The 14457-nt window shown below is 38.4% G+C and overlaps 1 protein-coding gene across 5 annotated transcripts in view; it reads left to right on the top strand.

Annotated features, from left to right (window-relative positions):
• The first annotated feature begins 815 nt into the window (after nt 1–815).
• The window catches only part of FANCL (FA complementation group L), a 112410-nt gene continuing 98768 nt past the window's right edge, over nt 816–14457 (top strand). For 2 of the 5 annotated variants that reach the window (XM_072768443.1, XM_072768444.1), the window contains exon 1: nt 833–974. In XM_072768443.1, the coding sequence (XP_072624544.1) occupies nt 879–974 (96 nt within the window). In that variant the 5' untranslated portion in view covers nt 833–878. Of the gene's footprint in view, nt 975–14457 lie in introns of all 5 variants that reach the window. The other 3 variants (XM_072768445.1, XM_072768447.1, XM_072768446.1) reach the window with 3 other exon arrangements.

Raw genomic sequence — 14457 nt, 5'->3', positions numbered from 1 at the left:
TCACGATCGTGTTTTACAAATACTAGGGCTCAAAAAATACAATGCATTTGAATAGTGACTGGGATGTCAAATGGTTTTGTGGTAAATAGTCGTGTTACTTACTTAATCGGCCCTTAGTAAAAGTAAGTGGGTCATTACCATCCCTGAGTTCAAAAAATGTATAGAAAGGGTTACCAAAGAAAAACTAACTGGCTCATCAAGTTAATTAGCAATCTTGTCTCATGTTTTGTCTTTAGATGTTTGTGAGTGCAGTGCGCCAAAACGGAGTATAACGCTGCCCTGAGTTTGGAGATACGTGTGTGAATGTAGGTATGTGTATACGCACACCCATTTGTGCATCCCTCCAATACTGTATATCTGACTTCACTTGGTAAGCCACAGAATTACATTGCATATGTTGCATTATGGATTCAATACACTATTAACTTGGTGGAATAATACATTATTCTGTAAGCTGGCGGCACACTGGAGATCCTGTAGGACAGGCCAACAGGAGGCTGGTTTCGGTGAAGGCGGCGAGCTGGGGCATCTTATGCGGCAAGAAATGCAACTCCAACAAAGTTGCAGCAGTCTTTCAATAAAATCCAACAAAATGACCGAAGGAGTTTTGGGACAGGCGAGGCTGGAAGGATCTTGTTCAGGTAGCTCTACGGAGCCGAGAGCCCCGCTGGGGCCAACGCTGCCGCCCGCCGAGCCACACCCATCTGGCTGGGCCTGACCTCCGTTTCACCCCGCAGCGCCGTCGAGGCTTTTTCCCGCCAAAGCCCAGTTCCCGCCCCTCCGAGCGCGGGGCGCAGGCGAGACTGCGCATGTGCGGGGCTCGGCGGCGGATAACCCGCCCCCCCATCCCCCTCCCGCGGCTCCACAGACGGCGAACCATGGCGGAGATGGAGGCGAGCCTGTTGCGTCAGTTCCCGCTGCTTCTGCCCCAGAACCGGGCGAAAACCGTGTACGAGGGATTCATTTCGGCTCAGGTACCCGCCCGCCTGGGGCTGGCTGGCCGGGAGGGCCTCCCTCTCGCGGCGCAGCCCCGCCCCTGGAAGTCAGTCGCGGGAGCGGTGAGGGGATGGAGAGGCGCGGCGCGCGACACCCGAGGTTGGAGGGCTCGAGCGGAGGTCGGCAGCCGGCGCCCCGCCCCCGCGCCTGCCTGGGCCTGCGCCGCAGCCGGGGACGCCGTGGGCGGAGCCCCCGCGCGGGACGGGAGCGGGGGGCGGGGCCCAAGGTGGGAGGCCACGCCCCGAGCCACGCCCCCCGCGCTGTCTGGGCCTGCGCCGCCGCCGGGGACGCCGTGGGCGGAGCCCCTGCGCGGGACGGGGGCGGGGGGCGTGGCCCAAGGCGGAAATGCCACACCCCCAGCCACGCCCCCCGCCGCTGCCTGGGCCTGCGTCGCCGCCGGGGATGCCGTGGGCGGAGCCCCGACAGGAGCGGGGGGCGGGGCCCAAGGCGGAAGGCCACGCCCCCGCGCCCGCTTCCCGGGGTTTGCCTTCCTTTTTAATTCGGCATCCGTCCGTCCGTCCCACCTGTCACTGGCTTGTTTGGTTTTCGTTTGTTTTGCAAATTTTTACCTCGTTTCTAACAACCCCCCACCCGCCAAGCCGCCTGAAGTCTGGTGGCCCGTTCACCAGGGAATCTACCTTCTTTTAGTTTTCTGCCGTAAAAATATATTTTGGAGGAAAACCTCCTTTTGGCTCTCGACTAAGTTGCTGTGTCCCTGAGCACAGCCGGTAGCGATATTTTGCACGGAGTCTTGGCAGCCGAATTAACGACCTTTGCAGAGTCCGGGCGGCTTCTCCGGTGGAGTTGATCACACCCAGTAACGCACGTGTACAGGTTGGAAGTTTGCAGAGCGCTTTCCAAGAACATGGTCTCGCTGATCCTTGGCCCTTGGAGGCAGATTTTTTTTTTTTTAAAGTCCTTCTCAGCCTTCATAGTCGAGGAAATCAGGGCATGGGCAAGCGCTCAGGCTAAGTTCCTTGTCCGTGATCGCCGGAATCCCTGAAAGCGAGGCCATCTGATCCCACTCCTGCATTGGTGCCTCTTTCCGTTGCACCAGGATACCCGAGGTTGGGATTTTGAGTATAGATTTTTTGCTCCCAGACCTTTATATTCAACTTCGTGCTACCTCCCTCACCAGCACAATGCGAGCTTGTTTGTTAGTTTTTTTTTTTTTTTCTTCTTCTGTTTTTGTCCTTTAACACAGTGTGCTTGAGGAAAAACTGGTGAAACCACACAAATTAACCACCTGCCACTTGGAATATGGGTCACGAATAGGTTAAATTACCAGCAATAACCTTTTACCTGTAAAATGTAACCCCTCACTGACCAACCTGAGGGTTTGATTTGCTATGTAAAGTAAGGACAAGTTCCTAAAGAAAAAAGAAACAAAGTGGTCATTGTAAAGCCATGGAGCATTGAAACATAAGTGTGTTTTCTGGAAAAAATGTGTATGAGTTTTTTGCAGACATGCACTTTTTCAATTATTTGAACTCAATTATATAGAAACATGAATTATGCAACTGTATCATAATAAATTTAAAATTTAGTAATTAACCAGATAATTTGAAGGAAAAAAAATCATAGTAATGGATAAAAATTTCTGTTCTCAGAAGTATTTTTATTTTCTGAAAGGAAAAGGAGTAATTGCTTTGCTCCACCTTACCTTGATTAACACTCACTCCATTCAGCAATCCTCATCAAAACATTGTCAGCATTAAAAGAGTGGGATGGAGGTAAAATTTAACTCTTAATTATAGTGATTAAGAGAATGATTTCAACTTTCAGAAGTGTTTGGGTATTGGATATATGAAAACTTGATACTTAACTTTAAAGAGAAGCCTATTTCGTGGGTTTTTTTATGAGGTATAACTGACATGCAACATTAGTTTCAGGTGTACAACAATGATTTGATGTATGTATATCTGGTGAAATGATCACAGTAAGTCTAGTTGTTCATCGGATTCACCATATGTAGTTACAGATTTTTTTTTTTTTTTTTTAAGATTTTATTTATTCGTGAGAGAGAGTGGGAAGAGACATAGGCAGAGGGAGAAGCAGAATCCCCATGGGGAGCTGACATAGGACTTGATCCCAGGACCATGACCTGAACCAAAGCCTGACACACAATCACTGAGCCGCCCGCGTGCCCTTGTTACAGAATGTTTTTTTTCCTTGGGGCACCTGGGTGGCTCAATGGGTTAAGCATCTGCTTTGGCTCAGGTCGTGATCCCAGGGTCCTGGGATCAAGCCCCTCTTAGGGCTCCCTGCTCAGCGGAGAGTCTGCTTCTCCCTCTATCCTTCTCCCCTGCTTGCAATCTCTCTCATGTACTCTCTCTTTCTCAAATAAAATGTTAAAAAAAAATTTTTTCTTATGATGAGAACTTTTTTTTTTTTTTTTTTAAAGATTTATCTATTTGAGAGAGAATGCTAGTCTTGGGTGTGTGTGCCCTTGAGTGGAGGGAGGAGCAGAGGAAGAGGAGAGCAAGAATCCTCAAGCCAACTCATTGCTGAGCCCTGAGCCTAACTAGAGCCTCATCCCAGTTCCCTGAAATCCTGACCTGAGCCAAAATCAAGAGTAGGCCACTTAACCAACTGAGCCACCCAGGCGCTCTTCTTATGATGAGAACTTTTAAGAGAAGTCTCTAAGCAGTTTCCAAATATGCAATGCAGTGTTAATATAGTTGCCATGCTGTGCATTACATCCCTATAACTTACTTATTTTGTGACTGGGAGCTTGTGTCTACAAAATTTACCTGTTTCATCCTCTCCCCTGCCAGCCCACATACTTTTTGAGGGTAGGGGCCATATCCTAGGAATTACTGTATGTTTTGACGTTTATTCAAAACCTGTAGTGATCTCTCAAAAATACTATGTGAATTATCAGATGTATTTGCTAAATGAAACTTTTACCTACCCCTCAGAATATTAAATATAGAACTAATCAGAATGCACTTTGGTTAAAGAAAGGTTATAGAGAGTACATACGGGTTTAGTCATTTTTCTTCAAATTCTTGTGGCTGTCACAGAAAGTAGAGGCTAAATTTCATTATTATTTCTGGAGTAAAGGTAATCTACCTTTTCTTTCCTCAATTGGAAGTATCGGTCTTGAATTTCTTAGTTGAAAACATGATTCATTCTCAGATAACGTTTAGAAAAATTGAAGAGATACTAAGTTACATTTTTATCAGGAACCACCTAATACCTAATGTTAGGCATTTTAAGGAAAGTACTTGGTCTTATATGTGTCTATCTGCTAAAGCCTCTTAGAAAATGTGTAAACATAAGAATTGAGATTAGATGAAATTTTCTTATGATCCTTGCTGTAGCTATAATTCTGATTTGTACCTGCCTTGAGCAGCTTGTTGAAATCTTAGCCTAAACGCTTTATTTAACGTTGTTTTGTTTGGTGCAGTGGATTTTTTTTTTTTTTTTTTTTTTTTTATGATAGTCACAGAGAGAGAGAGAGAGAGAGGGGCAGAGACACAGGCAGAGGGAGAAGCAGGCTCCATGCACCGGGAGCCCGATGTGGGATTCGATCCCGGGTCTCCAGGATCGCGCCCTGGGCCAAAGGCAGGCGCCAAACCGCTGCGCCACCCAGGGATCCCGGTGCAGTGGATTTTGTTTAAAGGTGTTTGTCTTGGATATAATTTCAAATTTACAGAAAATAACAAGTATGGATGAAGATTACCCAGATTTGCCATTTTACTTTTGCCCTATTTGATTTTATTGAGTGTATTGTATGTGGGTGCGTGTATATATAAATTATTTTTCTGAACAGTTTGAGATGAGGTTGCAGATATAGTTCCTCTTTATTCTTGAACACTTCAGCATGTATTTCACGAGAGCTGGGACACACATATATCCATAGTAGTTATCAAAATCAGGAAATTTAATCATGATATAATGCATTATCTGGAGTCCAAATTCAAATTTTGTTAATGTTACAATTACATTTTTGTAATTCCTTTTTGTATATTTTGTATTCCTTTTGTATTTCTTTCTAGCCTACCCCCCCCATCTGATTGTAAGGTAAGATACCACATTGCATTTAGTTGTCTTTCTCTTTAATCTGGAATAGTTCCTTAGTCTCTTTACTTTTTATGAACTTGACATTTTTTAAGAATAGGTTTGGTTATTAGGCAGAATGTCTCTCAGTTTGGGTTTGACTGATACTTCCTCCTCATTAAATTCAGATTCTGTAATTTTGGCAGAGAATGTTGTGTCCTTTTTAGGGTGTGAAGTCAATGCTTCTCATGGATGATGTTCCCTCTGATTATCTGTTTAAGATAGCATATGTGAGATTTTCCTTTTGTAATTCATAAGTACTTTTAGAGAGCTACTCTGAGGCATCACAGACTTTCAGGTACACGTAGCAGTTTTAGCATCTTGATTGATCCAGTTAATACTTTTGTGGTTTCCAAATGATTTTTCTAACTCCATTATTTCTTCTTTATTTCTTGTCATTGTATTATAAGGAATAGCTTTCTCTTTTCCTCCCACTTATTTGTATAAGAAAGGAATCATAGGTTTTAAAAATAATTTATTTAATGGATTGTAATTGTTACTTTCCTTATTTATTTTGATGTAAATTGTCCCAGATTTGGTTGTGAGAGCCCATTTTTACTGATAAAAGTTTTTAAGGCTCTGCATTTTCCTCTCACCACTGTTTTTAAAGTACCCTGTATATGCTGACACATGGCGTTTTATCATAATCATTTTTTAGTATTAGCATAATTTTACTTTCTAGATCCCTTGCATCCAGGAGTTACTTAATAAAGATTTAAAAATTTCTTACGGAAGTTTTTTTTTTATTTTTAATTTTATTATTTTTAGTTTTGTGATTAGATACTGTTTCTAAAAATTATAGTTTGTGAAACTTACTGATTTTGTGTGTGTGCGTGCACGTATGTTCCCTGTGATTTAAAGAAGATATTGTCTCGATTAGGTTATTCCTTTTGAGTGAGCTTTGCAGTTTGTTTTCTTCAAAGAATTTGTTCATCTTCTCTAGATTTTTTCATTTATTGGCTTAAATGTTACTTAATATTCCTTTATTGTCCTTTCAGCGAATATATTTAGGGTCTGTAATGATGTTGCCTATATTGGTTGTCTTGCTGTATAACTACTTATTCCAAATCTTCATGGCATAGAACAACAAACATTCATTATCTTACCTTTGTTATGGATCAAGAGTTTAAAAGTTACTTAGGTAGATGGTTCTGGATCAGCATTTCTCATGAACTTGCAATGAAGATGTTAGCCAGTGTGTCAGTTCTCTAAAGTCTGGACCAGAGGGAAAAGATTTGCTTCCAAGATAGCTCATTCACAGGGCTATTGGCAGGAGCCCTCTGTGTTCTACTGCTCTTGACTTGGAGGCCTCAGTTCCTTACTGCATAGACCTGCATGGGGTCCTCACAGCATGGCAACTAACTTCCCCTGAATGATACAATAGAGATCAAGCATAAAACAGAGATCAAGTTACACATATTTACTTCTGCTCTATTTTTTTTTTTTAATAGTGAGTCTCAAATCTAGTCCATATTCAAAAAGAGAGAAAGTTAACACCAATTCTTAAAGGTAGAAATATCAAAGAAATTGTGGACATTTTTTATACATACCTCTTGTCTCCATTCATGATGATATTTTTCCTGGTGCAACTGCATAGAGGTTTATAAATTTTATTGATCTCTTCAAAGAGCCTACTTTTGATTTTTATTGATTTTTCTTATTTTTCTGTGTCTTTGCTTTCTGATCTTAAATTTCCTAGTTTCTTCAAGTGGAAGGTTAGCTCATTGATAATGAGGACTTTCTTGTTTTATAATATAGATGTTTAGTGTTTATAAAGTTTTCTTCAGACACTACTTTGGCTGTATCACATGTATTTTTGCATATTGTGTTTTCATTTTTTTAGTTCAAAATACTTGTTAATTTCTTTTGTGACTCATGGGTCACTTAGAAAAACAGTATATCTTTTCTGAATATTTTAGGATTTTCCAGATATATATTTGATATATATTTTTTAAAGATTTTATTTATTTTTTCATGAGAGACACAGAGAGAGGGGCAGAGACAGAGGCAGAGGGAGAAGCAAGCTCCATGCAGGGAGCCCGATGTGGGACTTGATCCCGGGACTGCAGGATCACACCCTGAGCCAAAGGCAGACGCTCAATCGCTGAGCCACCCAGGCGACCCATTTGATTTTTTTTTTTTAAAGATTTTATTTATTCATGAGAGACAGAGAGAGAGAGAGAGAGAGAGAGAGGCAGAGACATAGACATAGAGGGGGAAACAGGCTCTCTGCGGAGAGCCTGATGCAGGACTTGATCCCAGGACTCCTGGATCACAATCTGAGCCAAACGCAGACGCTCAACCACTTAGGCACCCAGGTGCCCCTTGATATTGATTTATAATTTACTTTCATATTGATCACAACATAATTTGTATGTTTTAAAGTCTTTTAAATATATTTGGACTTCTTTTATGGTATAGAGTATGGCCTGCCTTGGTAAATGTTATGTCTGTACTTGAAAAGAATGTACATTCTGCTGCTGTTGGGTGATTGTTCTATAATGTCAGGTCAAGTTCGTTCATAATGCTATTCGAGTTTTTTATATGCTCACTGATTTTCTGTCTACTTGTTTTATTAATGAAAGGAGGTATTAAAAATCTTCAACTATAATTATTGATTGTTCAATTTCTACTTCCATTTCTGTCAGTTTTTGCTTCATATATTTTGAAGTTCTTTTATTAGGTACATAAACTTTGAGGATTGTTAGGTACTCTTGAACTGACTTTTTTTTTTTTTTTTTAAATGATTGTGAAATAACCCTTTTTATCTCTGGTAATCTTTGTCCTAGAATCTCTTTAGTGTGGTGACTCCAGCTCATTTTTGATTTAGTGTTGGCATGGCCTAATCATTTTCCATCATTTTGTACCTATTTGTGTCTCTATTTAAAAAAGATTTCTTTTGGATCTTGCTTTTTTTTTTTTTTTTAATCTAATTTCATAATTGCTGCTTTTCACTTGGGGGTATTTAGACCATTTACATTTAATGTGATTATTGATATGGTTGGGTTTAAAGCTGATACCTTGCTGTTTGTTTTCTATTTGTCCTATGTGTTTCGTATCTTTTTCCTATTTTTCTGCATTTTCATTAAATATAATTGCATTTTATCTCCTTTATCAGCCTATTTTTAGCTATTTTTCCCCTTAATTAGTTGCTTTAGAGTTTATAATATACATCTTAAACTTGTCATGATTTACTTTAAAGTAATATTAAGATTACAGTTTATAGGCACTGTTGGTTTATCAGCTATATCATTTTCTTCTTTTTTTAGTGTTCTCGGCTTTACAATACGGAGCTGTATTTTAACATTTTCAAGTATACCACTTCCTTTATAGTATAAGAATCTTATAATGTATTGTTTCTTTTTTTTTTTTTAAGATTTTGTTTATTTATTCATGAAAGACACAGAGAGAGGCAGAGACACAGGCAGAGGGAGAAGTAGGCTCCCTGCAAGGAGCCCAATGTGGGACTTGATCCCAGATCCCAGGATTATGCTCTGAGCCAAAGGCAGACACTCAACCACCGAGCCACCTAGGCATTCCATAATGTACTGTTTCTCATTGTCTGGCTTTTGTGCTATTGTTATATATATTTTTCCTATTTATCTTGTAACCCTCCCAATATACTTCTATTTTCTTTCTTTTCTTTTTATACTTCTATTTTCTTTTAAACAATTATCTTCTTTTACTAAGAGACTTTTATTTATTTATTTTTAAAGATTTATTTATTTATTCATGAGAAATACAGAGAGAGAGAGAGGCAGAGATACAGGCAGAGGGAGAAGCAGGTTCCCCACAGGGAGCCCAGTATGGGATTTGATCCTGGATCCTGGGATCACGACCTGAGCAGAAGGCAGGCACCCAATCACTGAGCCACCCAGGCGCTCCAAGAGACTTTTATTTTTTAATGACAGTTTTAGAGTGGGTTAATTTTTGGGTTTTCTATCCTGTTTCATTGATTTATGTTATTGGTTTTTGAGAGAACATTGCAAAGTTTAAGTACCATTTCATCACATATATAAAGGGAGCAAACTGTCAATATGATTTACCACTGTTGGTGTTGACCTTAGCTGTACTAGTGTTTGTCAGGTTTCTTTACAGCAGAGTTAACTCTTTTCCCCTTTGCATACTTACTCTTTGGAAGAAAAATCTCTATCAGTTGTTCTTACATAAGGAGTGCAGGGTTATGTTCCCCCTCTTTTAATGTAGAGTATATAATTTATCTGGAATTTTGTAATGAAGTTTAGTTTAACTCCCTTGCTTAAGTTTTTAAATTTTATTCCAGTATAGAGAACTGTACAATGTTCTATTAGTGTCAGGTATACAAAAGAGTGATTCAACAATTCTTACATTACTCAGTTCTCCTTATGATAAGTGTATTTGTAATCCCCATCACCTTTTTCACCCATACCTCCTTGCCCACTTCCCCTCTGGTAATCTGTAGTTAATGAGTCTATTTCTTGGTTCATCTCAAATTTTTTTTCTTTGCTCATTTGTTTTATTTCTTAAATTCCACATATGGGTTAAATCATTGTATTTGTCTTTCTTGAGTGACTAGTTTACTTAGCATTTTACTCACTAGTTCCAGGTTGCTGCAACTGCCAAGATTTCATTCTTTTTTATGGCTGGGTAATATTTCATTGCATATATGTACTACATCTTTTTTATTCATTCATCTGTCAGTGGACCGTTGGGCTGCTTCCATAATTTGGCTATTGTAAATAATACTATAGTAAACATAGGGGTGCAGGTATCCCTTTGAATTAGTATTTTTGTAATTTTAGGTATATACTTAGTGCCTTATTTATATACTTATTATTGGATAATAGGGTAGTTCTATTTTTAACTTTCTGAGAAACCTCTATAGTGTCTTCCAAAATCATTGTACCTTTTGCATTCCCACCAGCAGTGCAAGAGTGTTCCTTTCTCTCCACATCCTCTCTAAAACTTGTTGTCTCTTGTGTTGTTCATTATAGCTACTGACAGGTATGAGGTGATAACCTCATTGTAGTTTTGGTTTGTGTTTCCCTGATGATTAGTGATGTTGAACATCTATTTTTACATGTGTCTTTGTCATCTGTATGTCTTGGAGAAATGTCTGTTCATGTCATCCGCCCATTTTTAATTGGATTATTTAGGTTTTGTGTGTGTTCAGATGTATAAGTTATTTATATGTTTTTTATATTAATCCTTTATCAGGTATGTCATTTGAAAATATTCAGTAGATTGCCTTTTAGTTTTGTTGATTATTTTCTTTGCTGTGCACAATCTTTATTTTGATGTTGTCCCAATAGTTTATTTTTGCTTAATGTTTCCCTGGCCTCAGGAGACCTATTTAGGAAAATGTTGCTATGGCCGATGCTAGAGGAATTACTACTGCCTGTGTTCTCTTGTAGGACTTTTATGGTTTCATTTCACATTTAGGTCTTTAATTGATTTTGAGTTTATTTTTGTGTGTGGTATATGAAAGTGGTCCAATTTTGTTCTTTTGCATGTAGCTGTCCAGTTTTCTCAATACCTTTCATTGAAGAAACTGTCTTTTTCCCATTGCATATTCTATTTTTTTAAAGATTTTATTTATTTATTCACGAGAGGCAGAGAGAAAGAGAGAGAGAGAGAGAGACAGAGAGGCAGAGAGGCAGAGACACAGGCAGGGGGAGAAGCAGGCTACATGCAGGGAGCCTGATGTGGGATTCGATCCTGGGACTCCAGGATCATGCTCTGGGCCGAACAAAGGCAGGCGGTAAACCTCTGAGCCACCTAGGGATCCCTCCCCACCCTTGCATATTCTATATAGACATTTTAACAATATCTGTTCTTGTAATCCATGAGATGAGGATGGAATGTCTTTGTGTGTGTGTTGTCTTCAGTTTTTAATTATTACATAGTTTTCAGAATAAATGTCTTTCACCTCTTTGGTTAGTTATTCCTTAACTCTCTCATATATTAAATCAATCATTTATATCAGTATGGACTCTTACATATTAATTTTATACTTTGGGTTGTAATCCACTACTTATTTATTTGTTCAGATTGTCCACTTTTGGTACAGTTATCCTTGAAAGACAACTTAGAAAATAAGAAAAAAGGTCTTTTGTATTTACCTATATACTTAGTGTTTCTGGTACTCTTTGTTTTATTTCCACAATTCTGTTTTGTTTACTTCTTTAAGTTATTCTTTTAACATTTCTTGTAGTACACATCTTATACTGATACTTTTTTTAATGGTTTTATGTCTGACAGAGTGTTTACTTGGCCTTTTGAAAGATACTTTTTACTAGGTATAAAATGCTAGATTGAATTACTCAGCTATTAGAAATGACAAATACCCACCATTTGCTTCAACGTGGATGGAACTGGAGGGTATTATGCTGAGTGAAGTAAGTCAGTCGGAGAAGGACAAACATTATATGTTCTCATTCATTTGGGGGATATAAATAATAGTGAAAGGGAATATAAGGGAAAGGAGAAGAAATATGTGGGAAATATCAGAAAGGGAGACAGAACGTAAAGACTGCTAACTCTGGGAAACGAACTAGGTAGAAGGGGAGGAGGGTGGGGGGTGGGAGTGAATGGGTGACGGGCACTGGGGGTTATTCTGTATGTTGGTAAATTGAACACCAATAAAAAATAAATTAAAAAAATAATAATTACCACATCAAAAAAAAATTCTAGATTGATTTTTTTCCCCCTTTTTCATTCTTTAGAGATGTTGCTTACCTGTCTTGCATTATTTCCTATGAGAAATCTCTACTGTTTCTTACTTTTGTTCCTTTGTAAGTGGTGTGTTTTCTCTGACTGCTTTTAAGATTTTTCTTTTTATCATTGATTTTTGTCAATTAGATTATAATGTACCTTGGTGTAGTTTTCTTTATGATTTTATTCCGTAGGGTTTGTGGACCTCTTAGGATTTGTGAGTATATCTTTATACTTAATTTGGGAAAAACTTCAGCCATTATTTCTTTAAAAATTTTTTTGTTTCTCCCTCTCCTTCCTTTTTTTTTGGGAGACTCAAAATACATGTATATTAGGCCACTGTATAGTTGTTACATAATTCACTAATGGTTCTTTTTAATTGTTTCAGTCTTTTTCTGTTTTATTTTGAATGTTCTGTACCTCAGATACCCTAATACCTTCTTTTGCAAGGCTTAATCTACTGTTAATACTCTCTAGCATCTGAGATATTGTATTTTTTTCCTCTTTGATTTGGGTTTGTATTTATCTTTCATGTTTTATTTAGCATGCTCATGCTTTTCTTTACCTTCTTGAATATATGTAATGTATTTACCACTGTTGAAATTTTTTTGAGCAGTTCAATCATATGCCATTTTTGTATTTCTCTTGATTTTTCTCTTTTTGAATCTTACTTCCATGTGTGTGTGTGTGTTTGCATTCCTGGTATATTTTGACTGGTTGCCAGATATTGTGCATCTGTAACTATTGTGTGCTAGATCATTTTATTCTCTTAAGTATTCTCGATTTATTCTAAGCTGTATTTAAATTATTTGGAAACAGTTTAATATTGTCATAGTTTGCTTTTAAGCTTTGTTAGGCAGAATCAACACAGACTTTATTTAGCCTAGATTAATTTGGCTCTGCCACTTAAGCAGTATTCTTCAGGCTATTCTCTTTAATGATAAATTTTATAGTATAAAGTTTTCTATTCTTGCTAATAGAAAACATGACTACTCTCAGCCTTATGTGAGCTCTGAAATTATATGGTCCATTCTTACAAATCCCTGGCTTTCGGTGGTCTTCTCACATACATGCAGCAATCATACTTACCTGATGACTCTTTTGCAGGAATACACTGACATTGTCTAGGTTTATTGTCTGTATAGTTCTCTCTTCTTCTTTGGTACTGTAGCTTGTGAATTACACATACTTTTGCATCCCCCAAATCATTTCTTTTTCTCAAATCAGGAAGAATGTCAGGCTCCATTTGGTTCTCCATCCTTGTTGTGTAGCCTGAAGATTCTGCAAGTAGTAAGACAGGATAATTATAAAGATTTTCTCATTTGTTTCCCTTCTTTCAATAACCACTGTTTTTTGCTGCCTATTTGATGTCTGAACATCATTGTTTCATATATTTTGTCCAGTTTTTAGTTAATGTTGGAGGGCAAATCCTGCCACTGTTATTCCATCATAGCTAGAAGCAGAAATCCTCTTTCAGTTTCTTTTTTTTTTTTTTTTTTAATTTTTATTTATGATAGTCACAGAGAGAGTGAGAGAGAGAGAGAGAGAGAGAGGCAGAGACACAGGCAGAGGGAGAAGCAGGCTCCATGCACCAGGAGCCCGATGTGGGATTTGATCCAGGGTCTCCAGGATCGCGCCCTGGGCCAAAGGCAGGCGCCAAACCGCTGCGCCACCCAGGGATCCCCTCTTTCAGTTTCTTAGAAGTTCTGTTGTTGCTTTTTAAAAATCTTGATTTGAAAAGTGTGATGCTACTCTTATTCTGTTTCCCATATATTATTTGGTCTCAGAAGCTATGAACTTTTTCTTTAAAGCCTGCATATTAAGGTACATTTCAGAGTGGATCATTAGGAGTCATTTCTCATGTGTTCAGTTCTTTTTATTATGTGAATTTCCAGAAAGTATACTTGGATTATAATTTAAAATATTCTGCTCTTTTGTTTTCCTTTCAGAGTCTCCAATTCTTTGTATATTGGATTTTCTTTACCTGTTTCCACTTCAGCCTCTTTTCCTTGATGGTTTTTAATTTTTTTTTCTCATTTGGTAACTTTCTAGCTTTTTGGGGGGTGGGAGGGCTTCTTAAGAAATTTTTAAAATTTTTTATTGGGAGTGGCACCTGGCTGGTACAGTCTGTAAAGGTCCAGCTCTTGGTTTTGGGTCAGGTCGTGATCTCAGGGTCATGGGATCAAGCCCTGTATTGGGCTCCGTGCTCAGCACAGAATCTACTTAGGCCTCTTTCCCTCTCCTTCTGCCCCTCCCCCTGCTCTCTCTCTCTCCTCCTTTCTCTCTCTAAAATCTTTTTTTTTTTTTAATTGGGGTAAAGTACACATAACTTTTGCCACTTTTAACCATTTTATTTGAAATAATCTCTACCCTCGACTTGAGGCTCAAACTCACAGCCCTGAGCTCAAGAGTCTACCACCTGAGTTACCCAGGTACCGTGCCTCTTAGGAAATTTTTATTTTACTCTATTCTTTGAGAACCTCTTAATTTATTCTTCTATTTTAATATCATTTTTTTCTGAACTAATTTTTTTCCTTATAATTTATGTTCTTTTTGAATTTCTGAATCTGAGTACGAATGCTATTAATGATAATATAATTCAGTATTATAATTTGTTTATGCCTTGTGTTTTTTGTTTGAATAGGTGATCACCAACTACAATTATTTTTGTTCTGATTTTTACTCATAGTAGGTTGGCATTGG

Source organism: Canis lupus, chromosome 11 (genome assembly GCF_048164855.1).
Source record: "Canis lupus baileyi chromosome 11, mCanLup2.hap1, whole genome shotgun sequence".
Lineage (NCBI taxonomy): Eukaryota > Metazoa > Chordata > Mammalia > Carnivora > Canidae > Canis > Canis lupus.
Note: the sequence above shows the minus strand (reverse complement) of the source record. Positions and strands in the feature narration are given on the sequence as shown.